Below are 18,747 nucleotides of genomic sequence, written 5' to 3'. Positions count from 1 at the left end.
CCAAGGAAAGGCTAGTGGAAGCCGGTGAACTTGACCTGGATCAGGCCCTGGCTGCTCCTCCTTCCTGGGATTGGGGCCGAAGGTGGGGACAGTCCCAGGCGGGACTCTCTCCAATAGATAGGACCCACTTGGCAGATGAGGAGACTGAGGCTCAGGGAGTTCCAGTCACCTGGCCACGTCCTCAGAGCACTGTACTGCGGAGGGAGCACGTTTTGAATGCAGGTCCCTCCGATGCCAGGGCGGAAGCATCTTCCTGCTCCCCTCCAGCCTCTGTCGCTCTGCTGACAATTTCCTGAGTCCCGAGGGCACAGAACTCCCAGGGGAGGGGCAGACAGACAACGGACAAGGGAAAGTGCTCACAGGAGCGTCGGAGACTGCAGGGTCGGCTCGGCAGACACAAGCAGCCGCGGTAACAGAGAGTGGGAGAGTCAGGTGGTGGGGTGTCAGGGTGGCATCCGGAAGAGGTGACACCCACTCCTCGGCCTAAAGGATACAGGTGCCTCTGAGCGGCATCGTGGGGGCAAAGGCCCTGAGCATTCAAGGGCCAGAGTTACTCAAACGGCCTGGAGAGCCGAAGCGTCTTGTTCAAGGTCACAGTGCAGGCCTCAGGCGAGGCCTCTCGGCCCCTGGCTCCCACCAGCCGTCTTCCTGAGCCGCGGCCCCAAGTATTCCAGGCTATTCCAGCAGCTAGTGAGGGCCGCCGCTGCCCCCCTCCCCGCCCCGGACGCTCCCTTCACCTGGGTTCCTGCCACACTGGGCGCCATGGGGCCCCCGAAACGCCAGGCTCGCTCCTCCTACAAAGCCCTCGCCTATGCTGTTCCCTCTGTCTGGCATGCTGTTCCCTGTTCTTTTTGTGAGTGTACCTTTAACAAGTCTCCCCCAGCACCCACGGGCTGGGTTCAGCAAGTTGGTTATTTGTTCTCTCAAAACTGCCCCATCAGATGCGAAGAGTCGAATCAAAGAACGTATGTACTTACTAGAGGCCCAGGGGTGGGTCCCTCAGCCCGGCCTGCCCCCTCTCACAGTCTGGAGCCCTCAGGAGATGTCCTACTGAAGGCTTAGGCCCACTCCCCTCTGTGGGAGGCGACCAGGCCGATCAGGGGAAGGTGCCACCCCCATCACCCTGCTGCTACTGCCACTGCCACTGCCGGCCCTGGCAGCCACTGTGGCTTTGTCCAGAAGGACGTCTGGAAGGACATCCAGAAGACATCCGGTCTATCCAGTCTAATTAGCATATTACCCTTTTCTTAGTATAGATATGCATAGCGCACGGATACGGGCAATAGGCTAGCGAAGACCTGGTGGGTGGGTAGGGGCTGGGAGGAGGGGGATAAGGGGGGGAAACGGGAGATATCTGTAATGCCACCAACAATAAAAAATACATCAGGGTCCGCACAGTATGGTGTCTGCATCACCATCCACGTCCCTCACTACCTGGAGCTGCCCGGGATGGAGGCCGCCTCCGCCTCCCCCGCTCTGTCCCAGCACCCAGCCCCGTGCCTGCACACAGTAGGCGCTCAGGGCAGAGGAGGCCCTGGAGGGAGTCACAGCCCGAGGCGTGTGCCAGGCAGCGTGGCCCGGACAGGTGCCCCAGGTGCTGGCAGCAGCAGCAGGCCTCATTTCTGCCCCGCCCCAGTGTGGGGTGGGGGTGGGGGTGGGGGTGGGGGTTCCTCGGCTGGCTGCTGGGAAGCTGTGGGTGGCGGGTGGCAGACACCAAACGCCAGGCTCGCTCAGGGGCTCAGAGCGGAAGCGGGGCTGGCGCTGCCGCGGGCGTGCGGTTGCCCACGGCGAGGGCAGAGGTTGGTCTGCGGAGGAAGAGCTGGGAAGCCCAGGCTGCTGCACCCCACCTCTGGCTGGGCCCCTGGCCAGCCCCCACCTCTGGCTGGGCCCCTGGCCCCCACCCCTGCGGATAAGCCCCAGGAGGGGACCTGAGCCGGCACTCACTCCCCAGGAAGCAGATCCAGGGTCTCCAGACTCTGGGGCAGGGGTCCCAGGCCCCCCCCCCACCCCCCGCGAGGATCTGTCACCTCCCCACGGTCTCCTGAGGAGATTACAACCCCAGGTGCCCAAACTGGCGTCCCCATCCCGTTCTTCCCAAGCCCACACCCGCAGCCCCGCGGCCAGGAGCACCCGTGGGCACCTCAAAGCCAAACTCACCCCAACCTCTCACCGTTCTGCTTCTTATTACCCCAACTGAAGTCCCAGAACCCCAACCCACCCCTTCTCTTTTCTCAGCCTCTCCTCTCCCCCCATTGATCACAAAGACCTGCACCCCATCTCGGGCACATGCCTTCTCCTCCTCCCACCGCCAGCCAGGCCCTGGCTCCCTGGACATGGTCTAAAGCAGGCGTCCTCAAACTTTTTAAACAGGGGGCCTGTTCACTGTCCCTCAGACCGTTGGAGGGCCGGACTATAGTTTAAAAAAAAAAACTATGAACAAATTCCTATGTGCACTGCGGGCCCGGGACGCGTCGGCTGCTAAGCAGGACAGGCAGCGGCACCCGGCGAGCTGGATACATGTCCTCGGCGGGCCGAAGGTGGCCCGTGGGGCCGTAGTTTGAGGACGCCTGGAAGTCTCACCATCCTGTCTTGTGCTCACAGACTTTCCATGACTCCCCCGTCTGGCTGCCTGCGGTATCAATCCCCAATGCTCCCCCCCCCCCCCCCCAGCAGCCAGCCCCCTGCACCTCAGCACACTCAGCCGGCCCCCACACCCTGGGCCTCCTGGCCTCCCCAAGGCCTGCATTTCCCCTCCCCGCTCCTCCCACCGCCACCCAGAGGGTCGGCTTAAATGTCTCCTCCTTCTTTTAAAAACATATTTGTATTGATTTCAGGGAGGACGGGAGAGGGAGAGATAGAAACACCGATGAGGAGAGAGAATCACGGACCGGCTGCCTCCTGCACGCCCCCCACGGGGGATCGAGCCCGCGCCCCGGGCCTGTGCCCTGACCGGGAATCGAACCCTGACCTCCTGGTTCCTAGGTCGGTGCTCCACCACAGAGCCACGCCGGCCGGGCTGCCCACCAGTCCTGATGTGATTTCCCCCCTTTTCCTGTGGGATGAGAGTTAAAATGAATTTAAACCCCAGCCGCCTGCCCTGAAGCTCCGGAACTTCCAGGCTGGGCCTCAACTCTGCCCTCCGCACAGTGGGCCAGCCTGGCCCGCCTCCCAGGCTGGGGCAGGTTTTCTGGGAGACAACACGCACGCACACGCATGCACACACACGTGCACGCACACACACACGCACACGCACGCACGCAGCGCTGTACCCGCCGTCACCGGCTTCCCTGAGCAGGTGCACCGGCCACGTTCCCTTTCTTCCCTCTCGTTTTCCCTTTTCTTTGGTTTCCTTTCCTCGCGGCTCTTTGTCCCCGTCTCCCCCCCCCCACCCCCGCCCCAGGCCCAGAGCCGTGGTCACAGAACCCCTTTCCACCGGAGGGAAGGGTCACAGTCCAGCCAGCGGGGAGGCCCCGGGCCAGGCGGCCCCACTTCCTGGGGCGTCCCGAGGGCTGGGCTGGGAGGGGAGGGGCGAAGGTCCCGGAGGGAGGGGTTGGCAGGGGGGGGCCCTGGAGCGTGTGAGGCGGGCGGGCCGCGGGCCAGGTGGCTCCAGGTTCCGAGGTGGGTGCCGGGCAGGGAGTGGTGGCGGGCAAGGCGCTGCGTCCAGGGGGTAGCGCAGCGCTGGGACCCTCCTGGGGACCGGGCCGGGAGCATGGCCCTGGTGCACACGGCCCGTGGCAGGTCTGAGTCAAAACACCTAAGGCCGACCCTGGCCGGTCATGCGGAGGGCTGCCCAGTCATCGCCTTATGCCTGGGTCACTCAGAAGGGCTGGGCCCCGCCCCGTCAGCCGTGACTCAGGTCCCAGCAGCCCTGCCACGCAGCGCGACCAGGGGCTTGGGACACGGGGACGCCCCCCCCGTCCCCGCCTCAGGGTCCCACTTCTCCCCTCGGCCACCCTGAAGCCCCTGCCCCACCTGTGCCAGGGGCAGTCTGGCCAGGAACCTGGGGTTCTCTGCCCCTGTTGCCCCCAACCCTTCATTGGGGGTGGGGGGGGTGGGGTCGAAGTGGGGGGAGCCTCAGAGCCACCCGGCCCTCGACGGGAAGTCAAGTGGGGGGTGGGGTGAGGAGCTGGCTCCAGAGAAGATTCAGCCGGAGAGGGAAGCAGAGTGGGCCCTGGCCCCGAAGCTGACTGTGTCCCACGAAAGATCCAGCACTCACCCCGCCAGACGCCGGAGGGTCCTGTGCGGGCACAGACCACACGGTAGGCTCCCCGACGGGGCTGGGCTGGGGGGGGGGTAGATGCCAGCCCCCAAATGTATCCTCAGCCGGGCAAACATCCCCTCCTCCCTCATGCGTCTGGTGGCCCGCACGGTTCTCCAGGCCTCAGTCGCTCCATCTGTGTAATGGGTATGGTCAGCCGTGCCCTGCACATCTCTCCGAGGATGTTGAGGCAAAGAGGACAGACCAGATGTGGAAGTGTCAGGTGGCCACGTGAGGGGTTAAAGATCGTCTTGGGGTTAAAGGGCAGAGGAGAGAGCACGGGATGGGGAGGACAGAATCCTGGCTGTGTGTGATCCCCAAGTCGCCCCTCTGGGGATAGCGATTCCTGGATTCCCAGGGAGCCTTCATGTTCCCTTTTCCGATGAAGACGAGGCAGAGGGTCCCTGTCCCTCCAGGAGGGGCTGTGGAGGGTCACGGGGTGGCCCCTGCCTGCCTGTGCTTTGGGAGGAAGGGTGATGGTGGCGTTTGTCAAAGTGAAGTTCCCCACGGGAGGCTGCGGGGAGTGTGGTCAGTCAAGGTCACGGCCCCTTCGTTTTTGACCTTGGGCCAGCCTAGGACTCAACTACTCTGCGTGCTCTTTGCTTATTCTGTAAGGGAGGCCCAGCCGCGGAAACACCGGCTCCGGGGCCATGGTAAGGGGGAAGGAAAAACAACGTCTGCACGGAGCTTGGAGCCTCAGGGCAGGCTTTGGGGAGGGCGGGGACACTGTCCCCAGGGTCTGTCCTGTGCGGGGAGGGGGGCTGAGGTGGGTGGGAAGGGGCAGCAGTGTCCCTCCCCCCTCTTCCTCCTCCCGGACCTACAGCTGGACCAAGGCAGCTGCCCCCAACCCAAGCCCCGTGCCTGTGGTCCTGGCGCCCCCTGGTGGCCGATTATGACGCTTTCCACCCCCTCTTCCTCCCAGGAGGTGCTGGGCAGCGCGGAGACCCCGCCAGGACCTCTCAATCGTGTCTCCTTTCCCTGCCTTGGCCAATGGCCCCTGCCCAGCCTCCCCTCCGAGCCTCAGGCATCCCTGCCCACTTCCTCCATTCCCCAGATCCTGCCCCGCCAGGCTCTGGAAGAGGCACTGGCCAAACCGGGTCGGCCTGGAGCTGGCGGTGTCCTGGCCACGGCGCCCGCTGCCCGCTAGGCAGTGGGGGGCGCTGCAGTCCGCAGCTTGGAGCGGAGCTGAGGGCTGGGCATTGGAGCAGGCTGGCCCTGAGCCCTGGCCCCCGCCCTCCGCCCTCCAGGGCCAGCTTTCCAGGGTGCCTGCTTGCCTGCAAGGCTTCCTCTACCCCCCACAATGTGCCCCCCCCCGCTCCCCAGTCCACTCCTTGAAGAGCCTTTTCTAGCTCCTTCAAGACTGGTGCCCCCCGCCCCGCCCGCCCCCTCCGCCCTCCCCAGGCCTGTGTTACAGATGGGGAAACTGAGACTCCAAGAATCTCCTTTCTGGAACTCTCACAGCCAATCAGGCCCGAAACCCCCGCGTCGCTGACTCCCTGTCTGGGAGTCCACGGGACGCAAGGGCTCACGTGCTGTTGGGGATGTGCTACTGATTTGCTGTGCTGCTTTGGAAAAGTGACTTCCCCTCTCTGGGCCCCACTTCGTTTAAGATGGAAGATAATCACGTCAGTAACTCAGGTGCAGCCTCCGTGCCTGCCTCCCAGGCGCAGCTAACCTCACAGGTGGATCCCCCTTTTGTAGCGGCTGGGACTGAGGCCGGAGGGATGACCGCTGTCGGGGGCAGAACTAGGACTGGACCTGGGGCCTGGCTGATTGCAGAGCCCACCTAGCCCCCCCCTCCCCCCTCCCCCAGCCTCATCTTTCCAGCCTCTTCCCTTTGCAAGTGGGGACGCCGAGGCCAGCAGAGGCCAGGACGGTCAGGCCAGGCTGACTTGACTTCAGGAGGTGGGGGGGGGGGGTTCCCGGAGGCGAGCCCAAGGGGGAGGAACTGCAGGCCGCTGTCCTCCCTCCAGAAAGTGCCGGCAGCCAGCCTGCCCGGCCAGAGTGGACTTGGGGGAGACATGACCACGGAGGGGCTTGCACGGGCTGTGGGCTCTCATGCGATCCCACGGCAGGCTGGTCCCACCCCGAAAGGGAGGAAGCGGAAACCGGGTCCGGGTGGGGCAGGGCGGAGGGGCCGGCTGGGCAGGAGATCAGAGCAGGATTGTGTCATGGAGCCCGTGGCTGATAAGCAACCCAGCGGCCAGCACGGGCAGAAGGGGGGCCCCCGGGGGGGGGGGGAGTCACCCTCAGACCCCTGTGCCCGCTGCTGCCAGTGAGCCCTGCCGGGCTGCCCAGACCCCACGGGGCCTCCCGGCTCCTCACGTGGAAAAGTGGGAGGCTGTGAAGCGTGGGTGGCGGGCTGGCTCCATTGCATCCCCGAGACCTACGACAAAGCGCGCCTCGCCCGGCCTCAGTTTCCACGCCTGCACAACCCGGATGGAGACGCCGCCCCTGGAGACGGGGCTAGGACTGAGATCCCAGGGGCGTTGGCAAGCGCTTTGTGATGGCTCGCTGGGGGGATGTGGGTGCGAGAGAGGCTCATGGAGGCCTTTGGGGTTGTTGCCATGCCAACCACAGGCCGCAGAAAAGGCGGGAAGCAGCTCAAGTGGCCCCAGGGTGGAGGAGACGGGCATCACACCCAGGTTGCCGGATGGATGCAGTGGGGGGCGGGGGGGCAGGGAGCTGCTCTCTTACCTGGCCCCACCCCCGCCTTCCCCTGATTTCAGGGAGCTCAGTCTTAATTCTCCTCCCAGGGGAGAGGATGGTCCGCCTTCAGCCAGGCCCCCCCACCCACCAGGACAGGACCACGCCACCCTCGCCGTGTCATCACCCCATCCAACACCCCCAAACATCTCCGTGTCTGCGGGCACCGAGGGACAGTTTGGGGAGAGGGCCTGCTGCCTCCCTGACATCATCTCTGGGGGAGTCGGGGTGGCCACAGAGAGCTTGACTGGAGGTGGGGGGGGGGTGAGGGTGCCGCAGGCTGCAGGCTGAGTGGGTCCTGGGGCTGCTTCCTGTTCTGTTTATTGCCTCTGAGCTCAGGAAATCACTGAGTGAACCACTCCCCCCCCCCCCGCCGCCCCCCGAGATTCTTTAACGGGAGCCGAGCTGTGGGCTCGCTCTTTTGGAAAATCCAGTGGGAGAAGGAAGCTGTCAGCTCAGCTCTGACATCAGCCTTGTCCCTGGGCCAGGAGTCAGGGTGGCCGGGGCGGGGTGGGGTGCGGGGGGGGGGGGGGCAGGCGGGGTGGGGAGGAAACCAGCTGCTGGTGGCCCCTGTGACGTGAGGCTGCCACACGGTTCCCAGGGGCGGGGGCTGGCGGGTGAAGAGCAGGGATCATCAGAGACACATGCCGGGGCACAGGCACGCGCGTGCGCCCAGGGTCACATGTCCGCGCTCATTCCCAGAAACTCCCACCGCGCGGGACTCACAGACACGGGGTCAGACACCCGTACAGGATCCACGCACTCAGCCCCACAGTCCCACAGAGGGCTCGAGAGTCAGCCAGAGGCATGCACGCTGCAGCTCTCTCCCAGCCACACACAGGCCAACAGACAGCACAGACACACGTATGCACGCACAGACACACGTATGCACACACGCAAGGCCAGACACCTCTGAACCCAGACGTGCAGACACACAAAGGCCCTCGCCACACACACGCACCGACATGGGAATGCCCGCCTGGGCCCAGACAGGCAGGCCCCTGGGGAGGAAAGGCCTGTGACTACCCTGGGCCTCACCCGGGTAGGGCCGGGCAGGGAGGGGAATCTGGGGGGCGGAGGTCTGCGGCTACAAAAGGGAGTGGACAGTGAGGGGCTGGGCCCTGGGAGGGCCTCTGTCCCCGCATAGGGTGATGCCAGCCCCGCCCCCCGGGGACACCTGCCCGCCACACCCCGCCCCGCAGAACCTCAGACCCATTCATGCCGGAGGGAGCCGCAAGGGGTGGCAGCTGAGATGCCAGCCAGGAGCCCCATGCTGACTGCTGCTGAGTGACCTCAGGCAAGTCGCTCCTCAGCCCCTCGGGCCTGGCTGTCATCATCGATACCAGCGGCTCACCAACGGTTTGACCGCGACCCACACTTAGAAACACATCGCACCTTGCAACCCGAGAGGATGCACACGCTGACACATCCGGACAACAACAGAAAGAAAAGCTGAGGGAGGAGGGCTTGCCCTCGCTCCAGGCAATGCCGCTGGTCCTGTGACTCCATCCCCGTCTCAGAATCGCTGGCGGCAACCCTCAAAATTGTGTGCAAAGGTCACTCTCTACCTTGGCCTTCTGCAACAGTCACGGGCTAGTTTGAGATTCAGGGAGAGCCCGGAGGAGGTCAAAGTGCTTGCAGAGGCAGACAGGCCACAGCCACTCAGGGCTGATGAATGAACGGTGAGGGGAGCGACCCATTCGACAGATGGAGACACTGAGGGCAGAGCATGCCGGCTCCGCCAGTGATGGAAGCCCCACGGGCTGCTGCTTCCCTTGCAGTTTCTGTCGGAACGGAAGAAAAAAGAATGCAGCCGCTCGGATTCACCTTCCCAGGCCGATCCCTAGTGCAGAACCAGCCGGGGCAGCTGGCAGGAGTCCAGGGCAGCTTCTGGAACTTCCCTGGCCCCACGGGGGGTAACTGGTCCCTGCCAGAGATTTGATGGGGTGAGGCTGAGAGGGGTGGACAATAGGCCCAGAGCCTGGGCCTGAAGCGCCCCAAAGACAGCAGGGCTCTGCAGGGCCCCGAGGTGGGAAATAGAGCGTGTCCCCCTGGCTGAGGCTCTGAGGAGCTGCCTGCTCCCTCACGCCCCCCCCCCCCCGCTCTGCATTGAGAGGACCAGGAGGCCTCCCTGGCCAAACTCTCAGACCTCAGGTGGTGCCCTGACCCCTGGATGCCCACCCAACTCAAGTCCTTCCTGTGGCCACCCAAACCCTCGTTAGAATGGCTATCCCGTGTTAGAGTGGCTTTCACGTGTTAGAATGGCTATCTATCCCGTGTTAGAATGGCTATCGCGTGTTAGAGGGGCTATCACATGTTAGAATGGCTATCACGTGTTAGAATGGCTATCACATGTTAGAGTGGCTATCAGGTGTTAGAGGAGCTATTACGTGTTAGAGGGGCTATCCCGTGTTAGAATGGCTATCACGTGTTAGAATGGCTATCACGTGTTAGAGGGGCTATTACGTGTTAGAGGGGCTATTACATGTTAGAGGGGCTATCAGGTTTTAGAGTGGCTATCACATGTTAGAGTGGCTATCGCGTGTTAGAATGGCTATCACATGTTAAAATGGCTGTCACGTGTTAGAGTGGCTATCACATGTTAGAGTGGCTATCGCGTGTTAGAATGGCTATCACGTGTTAGAATAGCTTTCAGGTGTTAGAGGGGCTATTACGTGTTAGGGGGCTATCAGATGTTAGAATGGCTATCACATGTTAGAGTGGCTGTCACGTGTTAGAATGGCTATCACATGTTAGAGTGGCTGTCACGTGTTAGAGTGGCTATCACATGTTAGAGTGGCTGTCACGTGTTAGGCACTTTATCTGCCTTTCTCACTTAACATCCTCCCGGCCTGTGAGTTTGTCCCTATGACAACCCCCCTTTCAGAGGAGACGTCGAGGCTTAGAGGGAGAGAGCCCGTTGCCCCAGCTCACCACTCGGAAACGGTGTGGGCAAGGCCTCGAACCCACGTTTACCCGGCTCTCAGCCACACCCTCCCCCACGGGCACCATCACCAGCCTCGCCCCAAAGCTGACTTGCGGACCTGAGCCAGGGCCCCAGGGAAGTCCATGAGAGTGCGTGGACGGTCCCATGGTGCTGTGGGGTAGAGGTGAGGGGCCACCGGTGTACCTGCACCCTCCTTTCTCAAGTGCTGAATAGTGGGGTGCTTTTGCCTCTTGGGACAAGACACCCAACTTCAGGACTGTGCCAGGCATGACTGAGCATCTCCTGGCTCCTCTCACCGGCCCTGGCCCTGGGCCAGACCCTCCGGCCCCCACTTCCTCCCCGGGGCCACCTTTTGAAGTCCTTACTCATTTCCCAGGGGAGGGCATCCAGGTAGGGGCCGGGTGGAGCTGGTGGCGGAGAGCCGCGGCCGGCTGGGCTTTCGGAGAACTGAGACCTTAGCTGGGCACAGGGGAGGGAGCGGCCGAGGACGGGAGGGGGCCGCCTGGGCAGCGGGCTCGCCGGAGCGCTGGGTTTCTGGGTCACTGGTCTTGGGGAATTCCCCGAGGCCCAAAAAGCTGCTTACCTGGTGACTAACCGCCGCTGGCTGCCCACACAGGGTGCCTGGCTGTCAGGGTGCCTCCCTGCCACCTTCTGCCCAGGGCCACTACCAGGCTGCCCTCTACCCTGAGGGCCCCGGGGGTTCAGGAAAGAGACAGACAGACAGGCCGGGGGCTGGCCCCCGCCCCCGCACCCCCCGGGGCTCCACAGGGGGCGGCTGGTGATTCAAGCCCCTCTGAGCCGAGCCCTGTCGCCTTCCTTGTCAGAGGGGGCCCCGGGGGTGAATCAGCTGCTGGGGGCGGTGAGGTCGGGTCAGCCACGGTCCTCAGCCCAGGCCTGGGAGGCGGTGGTCAGGGGCCAGGATGGGACATGGGGGGACGGAGGGTGAACGCACTGCCATGCCAGCCCCTCCACATGACCCATCTCATTTTTTCTGAGCCCCCCTCGCCCCCCCCCCCGAGGCTCAAGGCTGTCGGGGTGTCCTGCCTCCATTGTCCATCAGAAGAGGGTGGACAGGTCTCTCTCCTGCCCAGCTGTCCCCCTCAACCCTGGAGTGCTCCCACGTTTCCTTATCTGTTAAATGGGGACCAGAAACCCCTATTTCACAGGGAGGGGGTGAGGACCCGTGCCGACGTGTAGAGGGCTCGCTGGGCGCCCAGAACTGCACTGAGCCCTGAACCCTCACAGCAAACCCGTGGTGCCGGTCCCCTAATTCCCATTTTACAGATGAAGAGACTGAGGCCAGGGGGTGAGAACTTCCCCAGTGCCAGCCAGCTCATAACGGGCAGAGCCAAACCTCCAGCTCCGCTCCGACTGAGGCTGCAATGCACGCTTCATACCTCCAGACTCTGTACCTTCTCCATGCGATGGATTTGGCACGGACGGCTTTTGGAAATTACGAAGTGCGTTGAAAAAGTCCTTAGCCTGCCCTGACCGGGGAGCTCAGTTGGTTAGAGCTGTGGTCGGCAAACTGCGGCTCCCGAGCCACACGCGGCTCTTTGGCCCCTTGAGTGTGGCTCTTCCACAAAATACCACGTGCGGGCGCGCACGTACAGTGCGATTGAAACTTCGTGGCCCATGCGCAGAAGTCGGTTTTCGGCCTGGGCGAGTCTATTATGAAGAAGTGGCGTTAGAACACTCAGGGGCCAAAGAGCCGCATGTGGCTCGCGAGCCGCGGTTTGCCGACCGCTGGGTTAGAGCATCGTCCCGATACGCCAAGGCTGCGGGTTTGATCCCTGGTCAGGGCAATACAAGCATCAACAAATGGGTGGAACAGCAAAGCGACGTCTCTCTTTCTCTCTCTCTCCCCCTTCCCTCTTTTCCCCCTTCCTCTCTCTCTCTCCAATTAAAAAAAAATAATAATAACCTCCAAAAAAAACACAACTTAGCATCTACTCAGGTGTAACCCCGAGCCAGGTACTGTCAATAGTACAAATGAGTATCAGACTCCACCCACGTCCTCAAAGGGTGGGGAATAAGAGCTGTCCCCACCGAGGGACTAGGCCAGGGGTGGGCAAACTTTTTGACTCGAGGGCCACAATGGGTTCTTAAACTGGACCGGAGGGCCGGGACAAAAGCATTGATGGAGTGTTTGTGTGAACTAATATAAATTCAAAGTAAAGGAGCGGAGGGGAGAGCAAGAGAACCGGATAGAACAGCCGGATCCGGCCCGCGGGCCGTAGTTTGCCCAAGGCTGGACTAGGCAGACACAGCCCATCTGGGCCCTGGAGGGCTGCCTGGAAGAAGTGGCCTTGGTGCCCCCGATTCTCCTGGTAGCGGAGGTGCTGCTGGCACCTCTGTGGCCTGCACGCCAGAGGCCTGGGTCCCAGACCCCACTCCCCTGTAAACTCTCCCTGCGGCCCCAGGCAAGGGCTTCACCTCTCTGAGCCTCGGTTTCCCCACCTGGAAGATAAACCATCTGTGACATTCGAGGAGGGGCTTGTGGGTGAAATGAGCAGAAAACGAGGGGCAGGTGGTGGCACACACCGAAGTGTGCAGGAGGAAGCGCCTCGAGGGGCCTGGGCTCGCTAATGAGCAAGTGGGTGGCACGGCCACCTGGGGAGGGCCCCCAGGGCCCCGGCTCCGCAGCCCCCTGCCCCGGGGGAGGGTGCCCCAGGCGGGCCCCGACTGTCCCCCTCACCCTGAGGCCGGTCAAATCCCCAGCAGGCCCAGGGCGCAGGAGAGGACAGGCCGGGGATGAGGTCACGGCTGGAAGGGGCCGGGCTGGGGCTGCCACTCCAGGGTGGGGCCTGGGGTCACGACCCTGGGAGCAGGCAGCCAAGAAGGGAGGATGCCTTCCGTGAGGAAGCGGGGAAAACACACACACACACAGCCGTTTGGGGCGGGAGGGAGGGAAGACAACAGACTCGGAGGCAGAGCTGGCCTGGAGCTCGCCCGGCTGCGTTTCCCGGGGACCGGAGCCACGTTGCAGGCGGCTCACCGCCTGGCGTCCCCGAGACCCTGCCCAGCCTCGGCCCCCGAGGCCCAGTGCACGTGGTGCTGGACATGGACAGGAGAGGGAGGCTGGGCCTGGGGCGCCGAGGGGCCCACAGCACTTGGGGAGCACGGACCAAGTCAGGTACCACAAGAGGGAAAACTGAGGCAGGGAAGGGGCCGGTCAGGATAGGGGTTGAGTGTCTCCTAGACTCTGCCCCAACTTCCTGTTTCCTGTGGGGTGGGGCTGAGGTTCTGCAGCGATTGGGGGGTGACTGCAGGGTTGATGGGGGTTGGGGGCGGGCCGAGGGCGGTGCAAGGCCTTAGAAGTCCATGCAGAAGGATGCTGGGGAGGGGCTGGGCCAGGGGCGCGGTGGGACAAGGTGGAGGCCGGCCACCGGAGAATCAGGACATCCAGTGAGAGACTCGGGCAGGGAAACCCAGGGGGTCCCTCCGTGGGGCACAGTGGGCCCCTGGTCCAATGGCTTTGGGGTCCATGTCTAAAATCCAAGCTGAGTAAGGTGACAGGGGTCCGAGAGACGTGGGGGTGGGGCCGGAGGCTGACCCAGAGTTCACGTGCTCCCAGTGTCCAGGCCTTTGTGCAAGAGGTTGGGGGGGCAGGGGGGGTGTTGTGAGAAGAGGGAGGTGAGCTGCAATGCCCTGGGCTGCGGGGTTGTCTGATCCAGGCGGGGAGGGGTGGGCCTCCTGGGGGTGTATGCTGACCACAGAGCAGGTGTATGGGAGGGGCAAGTGCAGGTGGGGCCTTCTATGTCCCCTCCGCCCCCCGCCAAGAAAGACACAAGGTATTGGGGGGCAGGGAAAAGGAAGGAGAGCTGGCCTGGGCTCTCCTAGCCTCCTCCCTGCTGGGAAGTGCCCGGTGAGATTGGCAATTTTATTGCCCCACATCCCAGGTCCCCTGAACATGGGGTAAGCGAGCCTGCATGGGGCAGAGTGTGTTTGGGGGGGGGGGTGGATGGTAGCAGGCACTAGGGCCGTCCCGGCACGAGGAGGGAGGGATGCCTGGCTGGGCAGGTCTGGGATGTGGCAAGGAGCAGGAGTGGGGGGCACGCGTGGAGGATGGGGGAGGGGTGGGAGGGAGTACTGGGGGCCAGGGAAAGGCCGTGGGGCTCCCCGACCTTGGAAAACCAACTCTCCCGCCCTCCTCTCTGCTCAGGGTCAGGTGGGAGGGCTGCGGTGGGGTCCCAGGAGAATGAGCTCAGTGGGGCCCCCGGCAACGCGTGGGACAGGGAGGCCCCGGATTCCTGCTCTCTGACCATCACCCCCCACCTCATGTTAACTAAATGGTTTTCATACGGGAGGAGCCCCTGTGCTCCTGGCCGGGTCCCCCCGGATAGAATCTGTGACCCTGCCTTCGCGAATCTGGAAGCACCTTGTGGGGCCACCACCGTTCTCCGAGGCTGCCACGGGCCTCCCAGGGCAGGTGAGGGAGGGGCACACGATCTCCGCCCTCCCCCGCCACCCCTCTGCTTCCTGAGGAGGAACCCCGGTCCGATTTGCTAAGCCCCTCGAGGTCTCCACTTCAGATGTCCCTCCAGTGGGCACGCTGGCCTGCCTTCCGTGGAGGGGGAGGGGAGTTGTAACGAGTTTAGGTAAAATCCAGACCCCAAACACCTTCCCAGAAGCTGTCTGTCCCCAAATGACCCAGTCACAGCAACCCCCCACCCCCATCCTCCCAGCCCCCTCCCCAGCCATGCAGGCGTGCTGATGGGGTGGGTGGGGGGGGGCCCGGTCCTGGGGGACCCCGGACAACTGTTCCCTGGGGAGCTCCCCTTTGCCCAGTGGCAACGGGCAGGTGGAGGGAGGCTACCTATGAGGTGGCTCCCAGCGCCCACATTCTGTTCCGCTTTATTACTGTCTAAAGTCCAGGCCGGGTCCCAGCCCCTCTTCCTGGACTCTCCTTCTCCGCCAAACCCCAGCCTGCCTCCTGCCCCCTGTCCCCCAAAACCCTCCATCAGGGGGGCCACAGGTGCCAGCCTCCATCTGCGTGCTTAGTCTCAAGCCACCTCCCCCAAACCCAGGTGAGTCAGGGCTGTCTGGGGCGCCCACTACTTGGGGACCCTGATGACTCGGCCTGGGGACCCTCCCCCCGCCCCTTCCCCATCTTCAGGGCAAGCCACTCAGGAAAACCACAGCGCGTTTTGTCGAAGAAGAGTTCATTATAATTTTATCAATCAAATTCTTAGAAGAGGGAAAAAGTCTGGTCTCCCCACCCTCCCCCCTCGCTCCCCCCCCCTTCACTCTCACTTTCTTCCATTCATAATTTCCTATGATGCACCTCAAACAACTTCCTGGACGGGGATCCCTGCTAAATATAGCCGTTTCTCTGTCTTACAACACAGGCTCCAGTATATAAATCAGGCAAATTTCCCATTTGAGCATGAACCTCTGAAAACGGCCGGCATCTAAGGTCTCCTCCGAGGCCGCTGGAGTGCAGCCCATAATGAAGGTCTTGGCAGCAGGTAATTTCGCCGCCCGCCCCGCGCCGGCTTCCGCGCCCTGCTGCGAGCGAGCGAGCACTTGGCGATCGGGACGGGACACCCACCCGCCGCCGCAGACAGATGGACGCTTGGGGCGCCCGCGCAGCCGGCCCGGCCGCTGGAGGCGCTGGGTGCCGCCGGCCGGCCGGGGCGAGTGCAGGCACATGGTCCCGGCACCGTGCGCCTAGCCCTCCCGCCCGGGGGCCAGCAGGTTGGCGGGCCAAGGAGGGGGCGCCGCAGCCTTCCTCCACCTCCTGCTCCTGCTCCTGCTCCTCCTCCTCCTCCTCCTCCTCCTCAGTCCTGCCACGCTCCCTGCTGCCTTCCTTCTCCGCTGCCTCCCGGACTCACCCTCCCTCTTTTCTTTCTTTCTGTCTTTCCGCTTTCTCTTTTCCAACTGCGTCCCGGGCTGCTCCCTGGGAGGGGCGCCGGCCGCCGAGCCGCTTGCAGACTCTGGCCGGGACGCGAGCAGGTGCCGCCTCCATCGGCTAATACCTGAAAAGCTGCGGGCTGTGCTAGGTGAGCTGGGCCCGTGCAGGGGACCCCCAGTTATCCCGGGGACTCGGCATGGCCTGGGGATGCTGGGCGGAACGGGATACTCCGGAAAGTGAACTTGAGGCTGCCGCTGTCCCAGCTGCGAGGGGATCCGAGCACAAAGCTCCTGCACCTCACTGCACCCCAGCCTCAGGGCTTCCCCAGCCTCACCGGTCTGCTCACCCCGGCCCCTGCCACCGAATCACCTGGGAAGGCCCCTCTGAGGGGACTTAGGAGTGAAGGGGGAAGCGGGGGCCCTAGGGGAGGGGCGATCGGGGACGGGCCCCAACAGCTCCCAGCTCTCCTGCCACCTTTCACTTTCTTTCCTCCCCCGCCCACCTGTCTGCCCGCGACCTTTTCCCTTTTCTGCTTGCACCATTTCCTCTTCTTCCCCGAGGCTCTGGGGACCTGTGGGACCCCTGGATTGTCCTCGCGCCCCCCCCCCCCCACCCAGGGCCTGGGGCAAGGAGTAGGAGAGAGAGAGGGAGGAGGGCAGGGAGATGAAGGGCTGGGCAGGGCTGGGGGACAGAGAGTTTCGAATGAGGATTTGGGGATGGATGGGGGAGCCGGGCCACAGAACTGGATGGAGTTCAGAGTTCTAGTAGGGGAGGGGCCGCATCGGGAGAGGGACAGAGAGAGAAGAAACGGGGAGGGGAGGGGGACCGCATTAGGGGACCCAGGACCCAGGGAGCCCACGTCACGTGACAGATTTGGGAGGGGTAAGTGGGTCAGCAGAGAACCTATAAAACAACGCGTAGGAATCTGACCGTCCTGGGAGATGGGACAAGAGAGATTCTTTAGACCCCCTGGGCCGGGGTCACGGGGCCTTCCCAGCCTGAGGTCCAGGGGGCTTGGGGCTGGATAGATGGTGTCATTCTGGGCCCCGCTCCCAATGGGTGACAACAGCTCAGGGCCTGCCCCTTCACCCCTGTTCTCAGGAAGAAGCAGAGAGAGATGAGGGTGGAGAGAAGCGGAGACAGAGTTAGCCATCTGGAGAGAGGGAGACGCACAGAGGCAGAGCCACGGTGGACACGCGTGCACCAGCCAGGCCGCAGGAAGCCAGAGCTGGGGGCTGGGCGGGGGCACGGTGCCCCAGGGCCCACGAGGGCCGCCCTCTGCCCGGACCCCCCTTGCCCACCCCCCACCCGCCTGCTCCTGACTCCTCCTTGCCTGTCCCCAGGAGTCGTGCCCCTGCTGCTGGTTCTGCACTGGAAACACGGGGCGGGGAGCCCCCTTCCCATCACCCCTGTCAATGCCACCTGCGTCACGCGCCACCCATGTCACAGCAACCTCATGAACCAGATCAGGAACCAACTAGTGCAACTCAACAGCAGTGCCAACGCCCTCTTCATTCTCTATGTAAGCCCTCCGCCGCCCCCCGCCCCCCGCCAGGCCCCGAGGAAGGAGGGGGAGGGGAGAGATGTTTGTGGCACTGACCTGGGCTGGCAGGGCTCCTTAGGGAAGGGACCCTTTTGTAGCTGGAGGGAGAGAATGGGGAGGGGACTTGGTTCAACCACCCCAAACTCCCCCAGCTCCCGCTCCACCCCCACCCCCAGCCCAGGCCTGGAGACTGGCAATCACTTTCCCAGGGTGCCCCGTTAGGTGGGGCAGAGGAGGGGGGAGATGGGAGCTCTTCCCCACATGGAGCCGGAGGCCGATGAGGGACAAAGGGGACAGAAGTGGGGGTGCCTGGGGGGGGGTGCCGCTGGGAGTGGCAGTGGCTGTGGGTGTCGGGGGGCGCAGAGCCTCCCAGGAAGACGGGGAGTGCAGTGGGTGAAAGGGCAAGCAGGTGGGCACCTGTTCCCTATATGGTCCCGACCGTGATGCTGCTGCTGCTGCTGCGCCTTCCCTGGTACAGGCCTTGGCCCTTTCCCAAGCGCATTCACCCCGTGACTGCTTCCGGCCCTCACCCTCCTGAGATGCTTGCAGGACAGTAGTGGGGTCCCTGTGCCATAGGTGGGAAACTGAGTCCTGAGAGCTCGCCCCAAGGGCTGGGAGGCCTGTCCCTGGCTCTCTCGTCACCCCCCACCCTCCACCCCTCTGCTCCTCAGTACACGGCCCAGGGGGAACCATTCCCCAACAACCTGGACAAGCTGTGCAGCCCCAACGTGACGGACTTCCCGCCCTTCCACGCCAACGGCACGGAGAAGGCCCGGCTGGTGGAGCTGTACCGCATCGTCGCCTACCTTGGCGCCTCGCTGGGCAACATCACGCGGGACCAGAGGACCCTCAACCCCACCGCCGTCAGCCTCCAGGGCAAGCTGAACGCCACGGCGGACACGCTGCGCGGCCTGCTGAGCAACGTGCACTGCCGCCTGTGCAGCAAGTACCACGTGGGCCACGTGGAGGTGGCCTACGGCCCCGACACCGCGGACAAGGACGTCTTCCAGAAGAAGAAGATGGGCTGCCAGCTCCTGGGGAAGTACAAGCAGGTCATCGCCCTGCTGGCCCAGGCCTTCTAGAAGGGGGGCCTCGGAGCGCGCAGCGGCCACGGCCTTCGACTCAGGGGCCTCTCGCCCTGTGGCCAGGGCCCGAAGCCTCGCCAGACCCAAGTGCCATCGGCTGGCAGAGCCCGGGGGCTTCCTGGCCCGCCCGTGCCCCTCCGGGGAGGACTGTGCCGGAACCGAGCAACGTCCAAACTCCCGTCCGTCGGCAAGGCCGGTCTCCAGCCTCTTCGGGGAGATCCAGCCGGGCCCTGGGGTGCGAGGCTGTGAGGGGCGTGTGGGCCGGACTTCTGCCCCACGTGTCCCCGCGGCCAGGGCCTTCGTGACCAAACCGAACACAGGATCTCCGGCGACCCTGACCACGGGCGAGGC

The 18,747-nt window shown here is 63.9% G+C and overlaps 1 protein-coding gene across 1 annotated transcript; it reads left to right on the top strand.

The window, feature by feature from the left end:
* Positions 1 to 762: 762 nt before the first annotated feature.
* On the top strand, positions 763 to 18,393 carry LIF (LIF interleukin 6 family cytokine; the record flags this gene model as incomplete). The annotated part of the gene is made up of 3 exons (XM_080649893.1): positions 763 to 853; positions 17,028 to 17,290; positions 17,983 to 18,393. 3 exons carry the CDS (start codon positions 763 to 765, stop codon positions 18,391 to 18,393), a joined length of 765 nt encoding a protein of 254 aa, XP_080506019.1.
* Positions 18,394 to 18,747: the final 354 nt, after the last annotated feature.

Source organism: Plecotus auritus, assembly GCF_963455305.1.
Source record: "Plecotus auritus genome assembly, chromosome: 13".
NCBI classification, from domain to species: Eukaryota; Metazoa; Chordata; class Mammalia; order Chiroptera; family Vespertilionidae; genus Plecotus; species Plecotus auritus.
Note: the sequence above shows the minus strand (reverse complement) of the source record. Positions and strands in the feature narration are given on the sequence as shown.